The sequence below is a fragment of the Macadamia integrifolia genome, unplaced genomic scaffold (assembly GCF_013358625.1).
Source record: "Macadamia integrifolia cultivar HAES 741 unplaced genomic scaffold, SCU_Mint_v3 scaffold433, whole genome shotgun sequence".
In the NCBI taxonomy this organism is placed as follows: Eukaryota; Viridiplantae; Streptophyta; class Magnoliopsida; order Proteales; family Proteaceae; genus Macadamia; species Macadamia integrifolia.
The window spans coordinates 220,457-230,260 of record NW_024870363.1 but is presented as its reverse complement, the minus strand read 5'-3'; the positions used below and the strand labels follow the sequence as shown (position 1 = coordinate 230,260).

At 38.5% G+C, this 9,804-nt stretch overlaps 1 protein-coding gene and 1 long non-coding RNA gene across 3 annotated transcripts in view; one reads left to right on the top strand and one right to left on the bottom strand.

Annotated features, from left to right (window-relative positions):
- The window catches only part of LOC122068593, a 4,846-nt gene extending 1,889 nt beyond the window's left edge, over positions 1 to 2,957 (top strand). For both annotated transcript variants that reach the window (XR_006137193.1, XR_006137192.1), the window contains exons 3-4: positions 1,459 to 1,551; positions 2,263 to 2,957. This is a non-coding gene — a long non-coding RNA (uncharacterized LOC122068593). The remainder of the gene's footprint in view (positions 1 to 1,458; positions 1,552 to 2,262) is intronic.
- Positions 2,958 to 5,323: 2,366 nt separating this feature from the next.
- On the bottom strand, positions 5,324 to 8,588 carry LOC122068592. The gene is made up of 2 exons (XM_042632450.1): positions 7,942 to 8,588; positions 5,324 to 6,981 (listed from the first exon to the last, which is right to left on the bottom strand). The coding sequence occupies exons 1-2, from the start codon at positions 8,181 to 8,183 to the stop codon at positions 5,565 to 5,567; spliced, it is 1,659 nt and encodes a 552-aa protein (XP_042488384.1). The 5' UTR covers positions 8,184 to 8,588; the 3' UTR covers positions 5,324 to 5,564.
- Between the last annotated feature and the right edge of the window lie 1,216 nt (positions 8,589 to 9,804).

Here is a 9,804-nt window from a genome sequence, read left to right as displayed (position 1 = left end):
CCCCCGCCCAAAAAAAAAAAAAAGTGTTTTGAATGGACCTGATGTTTGAATTGACACATTTTTTATTTTGGAGCAATCTAAAGTCTAAATAGCTTGATTGATTGTCTTTTATTATTGCTATCATTGTTGTCACTGTGTCTAGGCAACCAAGGTGTAGGAGGGGGCCTGGTTGCAAGGCAAGACCAGCAAAGCGCCTGGATGCCTGGGAAGTCCTCGTGTTGCACCCTTTTTTGCCGTTTTTTCCTTTCTTTTTGTTCACTTGTCGTTCTTCGACCAACGGTTTACACTTTTATTTAAAAATATCAGGAAAAAAAGATTCTTGGACGCCTAGGAAAACACCATGACAACTATGATTGCTATCTAAAGCAGTTAATTGAAGAAAAATACGGATTCAATTACTTTTCCTGTCACCCATCATTCTGATTTTTTTTTCCTGTTGTTTCATAATTATTTGAAACATTTTTTTCTCATTAAAGGGGTGGATTTGGGGCTTTCAAACAGAGAGTTTTGGCCGATATTGTTGAGACTTGGTCTAGGGGTAACTCAGGTCACATAATGTGGCAGCGAAGATTTTATTGATCTAAGGGGCAGCAATTCTTAAACCAAATCACTTTACATCCCCCTTGGAACCCACCTGATTATGTCCACTTGATATGGTAAGTCTGTTCATTAAGCTTTTGATTAGCTTGAGTTAGTGCCCGTTCCCCTCCCCTCCCTCCAAAAACAATTTATCTGCCTGATGAGGAATCTGTCTATTGAAGGAGGATGGAACCCTTCTTGCCATGTAGAATGTATATTCATGGAGTCAGAGAGATTGAACCCCCTCATTTTTGTGATTTTATTGATAAAGCCAATATTTCTGGTATATACGAATATCTGACGAGGCTGATGTCCCAATCAGGTTAAGTCCATGCCATGTTGATTTTCAGTGTCTTACGATAGTCGCTTGTTATTTCTCTCTGAGTTCTAAAGTGAAAAATGGCTCCTTATATAGTGAATTTGGACCACATGCACACCTTGCTTAATACGAATGGGTTGGGGAAGTTCTCTTATGTGATAGATTTTATGGTTGATCTCATAAATTGCCTCAAAAAGCTCAGTGGTGCCGTCAACGCTGATGGCTCTCCTGGGAATTCTTTGACTGTATCTGAAGTCTGAACATCTCCGGTGCAGCATTGCTGCGTACAAAGTGATGAGGAATAACCTTGATGCATTAAATGTTGAAATAAATGAGTTCTTTGTGCAGCTTTGCAATTTACTACTGTGGTACAGATCTGAAAGATATGTCTCTGAAAGTCTCTTTTGAAATAGTTATGCCATAAATATCTATTCCTTATTATGATATTCATCATCTGGGAGTGGGAGGTACAGCACTCTCTTCTTGATACACTATGCACCTCTTTCTTGCCTACCTTTAAAGCTTGGTGAATTAACTATTGTGAGCATATGCATTATCAGGTTTAACAAGGCAAACATGAAGCAAATGTTGTGGCTTGGTTGAACTTTCTTGATTGTTTACCATTTTGTGAGAATTGATCTGCTTGCAAGGGTGTAAGTATTGTATATTTCAGATATCTTTTTTTTTTTTTTTAGTTAGGCCCCAAGCAAAGTTGAACCCATGACCTCTTTGTTGGTCCTCGCCAACAGAGCTACCTCTTGGGGTTACCCACCTGTTTCTTGATTGTGTCAACCCATTACAGCATATCATGTATGTATTATAGTAAATTTGAGTCAATGGGTCATATTGGATCATATTGAATTCATGTCATATGAGTTTTTTTTTTTTTTTTTAGTTAGGCCCCAAGCAAAGTTGAACCCATGACCTTTTTGTTGGTCCTCGCCAACAGAGCTACCTCCTGGGGTTACCCACCTGTTTCTTGGCTATGTTAAGGTGTTACATAACATTGCATATTCTTTTTATTTTCAAACGGATCAAGCATGTGACACCCCGCCAACCCTTACCCAACCCATTTATTTACCATCTTGGCAAATCCAACCATTTTATAGATTGAGCAACCTTTAAACTTTTTTACATGTCAAATTTGTGGCAAATTGCAAACTTTTTCCTAAAATCTATTTTATTTTTCTTCCTTTGTATATTTAGCCTTCAAATCTTTCTTCTTCTCTATTTTTTCCCCCTTGAAATTCAGAGTCAATATGGTGAAAAGAAAGGTTTAACGATATATCAGCAGGAACGGTCAGTTGCATGGATGTTTGCTTCTGCTATCATGGACTAACCGCTCATGTCCTTTTTCCTCGCAGAAATATCAGCCATTTGCCTTGGACCCTGAACTATATGGTGCAGTAGCTTCAGTTGTTTGGTAACTGAGCCCCTACTGTCTAAGCATTACAATCATGCAGTTTCCACCATGGCATCATGCATTTCAAATATGAGTACTGCGCACAATCAGGTTTATCTGTCCACCACCTCACCTTCCAGAAGCTTTTCTGGATTTTTCAATTGAAAGGGGATCATTCAGGCCTAAGAGGCTAAGAAAATCATGGAATATCAATCTGTAAGAGTGTAAGAGGGAAAGAGGAAGTGGATCTTCATTTTGAGTAGTAACGGATATATTCAGGATCTCATAAATTTAGAAATTGAAGATGAAGTGAGGCAGAAGCTTTCTGAGTATTTCCATGTGCTTATAGACATTTAAAAACATACAGTTTCATCTTTAAGACTGAAAAATATAAGAAGCAAAGGAAGAAATTTCCAGGAGAAGTGAAGAAAAAAACAACAAAAGTTTGGCAGCTGTTAAATCTTTCTTTTGTAGTTCAATTTTTGTTCCCTGGGATGTCATATTCCTTTTCAGGCTACACTGTTATTTTCTTTTAGATGTTGAAAGTTGGTGCTTGTTTTTTTTTTTTTTCTTCAATATCAGGACAGAGCTACTGAACAAGTGAAAGATCAGACAATACAACCTTGAACTAAGTTGCAGTTCTTTCGAATTTGCATAGACACAAGCTCAAGGCTATATTTGGTCAAGGGATATTTAAGGGGAAGGGAAGTGAAATTTTCGTACTTGAAAAAGAAACCCCTATATTCATTAATCCATGTGATATTGTATAAACTAATTCATTTTTTAACCATGTTTAATAAAACATATTTCACTTGTAATTTTTATTTTACATATTATAGCAAATGGACTTGGATGCAAGGTAAAGTGAATTTTAATAACCAAATATGTAATAATTTGAAGTTAATGATATAGTCACATGCGATAATGATTACAAATATTTATTTTTTTAATAAAAAATTTCACTTCCCTTCTCTTGAATCCCCTTGCAATCAAACGGAGCCTAAGTGTTCTTGTGGAGGAATGCATGCATGGTAGTTCAATGTTACTGATTTCTGAGAGGGCACATCAGTGAACAAGATTTTCAAGCTACTTCCAGCCTCAGAATCAGCTTGGTAAAAGCTCTTAGCCAGCAAATTTTCTTCTGATGAGTTTCAATTGATATTGTAGCCCTAGGTAATGTCAACTTTGTATACTCCACTAGTCCAGTGTTTGCATTAAACTCTACCAATGTAATGGGAATATAGGATAGCCCACTTCACAAACCATGCCATATTCTTTTTTCAATTCCTAAAGTGAGGATTACAAGGATTTCTCCTAACTATCGGATGCATGTTGGGCCTCGAGTGGCATTGGAGAGGATCCGATTCTGGATTACACAGCATGTCTCAGGTTGTCTGTGTTTTAAGGCACATGCAAATGTGTAATAGCTCCCCTCGTGGGGTTGGAGGTGGCTGGTGTTAGTGACTCTGATTATGCACTTGGTCATGTGATGTTGAAAACATTTCGCCTTCTGGTTTATTTAGGCAAGAGAGCGTTGCCTGGTTGTGTAGCCCTTGTACCAATATGGGGCCAATGATAGTGCAAGTAGGAGTATCAACATGGATGGGATCTTTGATTTCAAGGGGCCGAGGCAGTAATTTTGTACGTTCCTATGTCTGGACAAATGTAATCAGGGAGCATTCTTTTCCCCAATTATTAGTTTGCAAAAGATTTTTTTTTTTTTGAAAGCTACCTCATGGGAAACTCGTCAGTACCCCCTCATCTGTATCATGGGAAAGCTGATGTGGCAAATCCAACTGTTTGATTAGCTCTATTTCAATTTTCAAACTCAAATTCGGTTGCATAATCTCAATTCTGGATTTTCAAAGCTTTATTTTGCTACTTTGGCTGGAGAACCTTGAGGAGTGTGGATCAGGTTTTTGTGGCCATTCTCGTACAATCTAATCCACACATGAATCCACTATCCAGCTTTTCCTTGTGTGGATTCCATGTGTATAGATCAGTCCCATATCAGAATGGTCCTCAGGGCCTGATCTGCTTTCACGTCTACCTGTCAATAAAATTTAGGCCCTATTGAAATTGTCACAACTCCCAGTTCGCTTATTAACTTTTCATTAATATGAACAAAGCCATCCTCTCTCTCTCTCTCTCTCTCTCTCACACACACACACACACACACACATATATATATATATATATATATATTAAAGCAATATTAAACCATGCTAGAAAATAAATCAGTCACCAGTTGGAACGGGCAGGTTCCTCTCTAAGAGGAGCCAACCCATTGGACCTGGGCTCCTAACCAGGTATGAAGATTATGGTCAAAATGCTTTAAAGTTAGTTTTCTCCAGGAGAAAAGCGGTTCATTTCAGTTTTCCAAGTGCAAATGGGGGTGCGACAATAGGAGAACCAATTTCCAGAATTTTGCTCAAGTGACATACTGGGGGTTAAGAAAATTTTATGTGGATCAAATTGAGATCTTCCATGCAAGCTACACAAAATTTCATCTTTCCACTAACATTATTTATTACTTCATCATCTTCTTCTTCTTCTTTTTATCAGGTAAACTGTACTGGTATGATCCTGCGGTTATAGTTGTGAGTGTTTTTTTTTTTGAATGATACTTATTCAAATGTCCTAATTTGATTGAAATATGTTGACTTCATGTGGGAACAGTACATCGAAGTCTCTGTGGACAAACTACCAATGGCTATTATAAGGCTCTGATAATGAGAAGCCATGGATTACTGCAGCAGTAGATATAGGCAATTGTTATTAAAACCCTTCATTCCTTGCAAAGTCTCTTCTTTGGTTCAACAAAACCCAAGGCTGTCATTATGGGGTTTGCAAGTGTGTACTAACATCAGACCAAGAGCCAACTTTAGACTGTTTAAAATGGCATATGACCAGATTCCAGATTATTAAGATATGCAGTTTGGTCTATGCATGCAAAATGTAAGTAAGTGATCAAGGATCACCATAAAGAATGAGCATATGCTTGTATGATACCACAACTCATATGGCAACATCAACAAAAAGACTATTTCAAGCAAAGATTATACAAAGGTAATGAGCTAAATACCTCTCTTGAGCAAAAATTGCTTATTCACCTAGTGTTCTGCACATAAAATAAAAAAATCAGACAGAATAATAAGTGAAAACAGATGGGTTGGTACGACTTTCCACCATTCAAGGTGGATATTGGAGGATTCTCGATGGTTTCCACAATTCCTCCAGATACTATACCCTGCTGAGTTTTGATCAAAACATCCATCTTGGAGACGAGTAAACAACACTATGGCGGGGTTTGCTCAGTTGCTCTGAATTGTTACGTTTCTTCATGATTGAGGAAACAGTGGGGCTGTAGTAGTCATGGCTCCTCTGAGATGTTGCTCCATGTGAGTGCATTTTCCTCCCCTGGATGAAGCTTCGCTGATTATCCAGTGATGCCCTGCATGCTACAGGATTTCTTTGAGCGGTATTCCATCTGTTGTAACTTACGCAGCTGTGGCACCTCCCCACTTGTTGAAACTTTTCTACCTTAGGGCTTGGGTAGTTCCGGCTCTCAGCTGTTTCAGCTGAATACATGGTTTCCCCCTCACTGCTATAGCCAGCATGGAATCCATTCCCCTCATTCTGCCAACGTGAGACCTCTATTGGAGATGAACTGGACTGGACCTCACTGTGGTCCCCATTAACAGAATGAGTTGATATTACAGCATCCTCACTATGACTGGGTGGTCCTCTTTCTTCAATTTGGTTGTTTTTTTTCAATGCAGTTGGCAACGCAAGTTCTGCAACACCGTTTCCATCAGAGTGTAGTGGCAACCTTTTAATGGGATGTGGCAAGACTATAGCTTTTGGGGCACTTGATGGGAAATTAATATCCAAAAGCTGGATTTGGGTATTTTCCTTCTTTCGAACAGGTACTGAGTTCAATCTTGGAGATTCATAAATCTCAGGAGTTGGAATACCCTGCTCATGAATAGTAGAACACAAATCAGCAACCGGGATGTCCTCTTGGCATACGTTTGCAGCAGCAGAACAGCTTGGTCCGTGCTGATTCTGTGGTCCTGATATGATGTGCGATGATGTCGAGGTGTCATCGTTTTCACCTACTGTTGATTTGAAAACCTGTCGCATAGTGAAGGAAGCACAGGAATGTTCACTCTTCTGCCCTGTGGACATCAACCGAATGAGTGGTAACTTCGGCTTGTTGAGCTCATCCAAGCTGCCCTCCCAGTGCTGATTTAACCAATCACAGATGACGGGAATGGGGATGCCGAATTGCATAGGACTATCCTTCTTCCATGATGATGATGAAGATGATGAGGTTGAGGTAGACTTGGCAGTTGGAGATGTGGCAAGCTTCATAGGATCACAAACCATGAAGGCAAGATTACCCTGGGCATCAAAACCAGCAGACCCAGGGCTCCAAGTTATTCCATCTGTTGATACTTTTATGAGATTATCAGTAGCTATCACCACCTTTCCCTCTCCCACTGTCAATTCCCTTTTGTCTGTGTAGCCTAGAAGATAAACTACACTGCCCAAATCAAGACTCGGATTTGAGCAGGTCTTCAAGCACTGAGGCTGATGCCCTTGGGCATTTGAGTCACCATCAATGGCATCTAAACCCACAATAGTAAGATCAAGAACAGAGCTGGTAATGAAGAACCTGCAACCAGATCAGACACATGTGGGACAATTGATGAATATGCATAGTTATACAATCAAGATCAGGTCAACCACAATTGCCTGACTCGTGAGCATATTTTACTTTAAAAAAGGTTCCAACCTTAGGAACATGCTTTGTCATGAGATCAGATTAACATTTCAGAAATATGCTCACCCACAGGTTGTTCATGCGGTGATATGTAACTACATTCTCATCTTCCAAACATCTACATTTAGAGGCTCAATCTTGCGATGCTTGACAATCGTATGCGTTAATGTATTAATCATATCAGCAACCATTTATGCAAACGATTGTCTCACTACCATATCTGCACAACCTGGGCGCTCATACCAGATGATGACAATCTTTAGCTGAAAGAAACACAACTCCTCACTGATGTACTAGCATCTCTTTTTTTCTTTTTCTTCTTCTTAAGTCTAAATTTACGATGCAAAATTTAGTAATAATGCGTGTGGAGATAAACCACATTTTCTTTATAAAGGATTAAATCAGAACCAACAGGAGCTAACTTTGATTTTACTTGATTTGTATGTGTCATCTGAAGTAGACAAATCTGCAGCTACATTTCCAAACTAGAGACAACAAGAACAGCATGTCCATCATTGGCTTCAAGTGAAGACTGACCAGGTTCACTTTTACCTTAAAAGTAAGGTTTTTTCGGTTTAACAAGTCCAATTGCAAAGAAAATACATGAGACCTTTCTCCATAGTAGCTCTCCGCTCAAACTCAATGAAGATTTGCTCAACCAAAATACAAACTTATTGATACAGAAAAATCCCACAACAATAAGAAAAATTCAGAGCAATTACAAGCATTGAGGCACTGTTAATTCAACCAAAAGTAGTCTTCCCCCAATTGAATTTGAATCCAACCCAGCAAAGCAAACTGTGGAAAGATTAAACAACCTAAATTAGGGATCCAAGCAAAACAAACCCATACCTGTGAGGGAAGAGCTTTGCAGCAATACGGTCCTGCAACTGGATCTCCAACCCATCAGCTGCCGACACTGAAGGAAGGTTGACGTGGGTCGTCAAAAACAGGTTCCTATGGATAAGAAACCCAGTCCCACCAACGACCCTCGACATTGCCGCACCTTTATTGCAGAAAATGCTCCCTTTCATCCTCTCGGACTTCCCTCCCCCATTACAAAAACACCAAGAAGCTTCCCCCAAAATCTTCATTGCTCTTCTTTTCTTGGCCTGTTAGCCTTCTAAGATCTCTGATTCGGTAACCAACCCTTATATTTCACATTAACATTTACGTTTCAAAACCTCTCCTTAGTTACTCCTCATCCCTCTGTTCTTTTTTAAAACGTCTGTGAGTAAATGTAGCTCAGATAATAGAGAGAGAGAGAGAGAGAGAGATGAAATGGGTATAGGAGGAACTTTTAATGTGAAGTAATTAAGAGAAAACCCATCTGAGATTTGTAAAGCAGTGATGTGTTTGTGTGTGAAGATTGAAGAAGACGACGGAAGAGTAGAACTGGAGTGAGTGTTTGTCTGGTGAGATGAGAGAAAAGAGAAGGAAAAAAAGATTAAAAAATAAAAGAAAAGAAGGGATTTTGTGAATGAGACGTGCTTCGGAAGAGAGTAAACGGATCTCTTTGTTTTGGTATCTTTACATCTCCTGATCTGCCTTAAGCTTAGGATTTTATTAAAAAAAAAAAAAAAAAACCTTAGGCTTAGGAACAAGACCTGGTAACGGTGTTAAATGATTTGGTTTGGTTTAATTTTTATGAACGGGTTTTAGTTTTTATTTAAAGCAACTTATATCCCTCCTCTGAGATTTGCTCCTATTACACCCATCTCTCCTGTGTTTTCAAAAATTACATAATCATCTTCTATAGTTTGTTATCTTTTTACTAAAATACTCACATCATTAAGTTTATACCATTAAGTTAGATTAATATTTCGATAGTATCAAATTTACCCTTCAATATTGTTTAAAGATTATTTCACCCTTCTAACCACAAAGCTCTGATACACTTGGAGACTTCCCACTTCAACTCATCTCTATCCCTTCTCTATCTTCTTCAGTGAAAGGTAAACAACAAACTTAGGCTACCGACAATGTTCGAATGATAAACAAGGTAACATGTTAACTTTGAGTGTCAAAACCAGTTACCATCTTCTTCGCCTTTGCCAGAGATGATGACTATCTCTTTTACAATATTTAAATTTTCAGTCCCCATAAATTCTCTTTTCAATTTGGGGGAAAATGGTTTTAAGAAACACTACGGATAAAATAGGTATTTGATTTGTGGTTGAATTACATAAGGTTAAAACCATCTTATATAATTCAAAACTAGAGCCACACTAACGGCATCGTTTGACAAGGGAGGATTATATAATTTCTATAAATATAAGGGAGGAGAATGTAATAAGAGCAATGTATAGAAGATTGCTTTTACATTTAATACCGACCAGGGTTGTCAAATGAATTTTTACGAGGGTTGGTCTTGCTGCTTCAACAACTCAAGCACACTAAGATTTAAGTCTTATCCATTTATGGATGGAGCTTAACAACAGCTAGGCCTAGAGGGAAGATGTGAGACTACATTTATTAGCCAGCTAAATCACTCTCCCTAGTGGCATGAGATTTTTTAAGTCCATTACCTGTTCTACTTTTGAGAATAAATAGAGGGTGCGCTTTCCCTTGGAATGATTAGGTTTTCCCGCCTTGTGCCTAACTATGCAAAATTTGACTCTCAAATAATATAAAGCCAGACTTTTCCTTTAATCTAACAAAAGAATAAAGGAATGTTTGCCTTTATAATATGAAAATTTTAATGGTTTATAATAG

Bases quoted from the DNA above. Each gene is read 5' to 3' on its own strand.
- LOC122068592 (XM_042632450.1), bottom strand. From the start codon at position 8,183: ATGAAGATTTTGGGGGAAGCTTCTTGGTGTTTTTGTAATGGGGGAGGG. The intron at 6,982-7,941 runs GTATGGGTTTGT...ATCTGGTTGCAG, and splicing joins GCAAAGCTCTTCCCTCACAG to GTTCTTCATTACCAGCTCTG.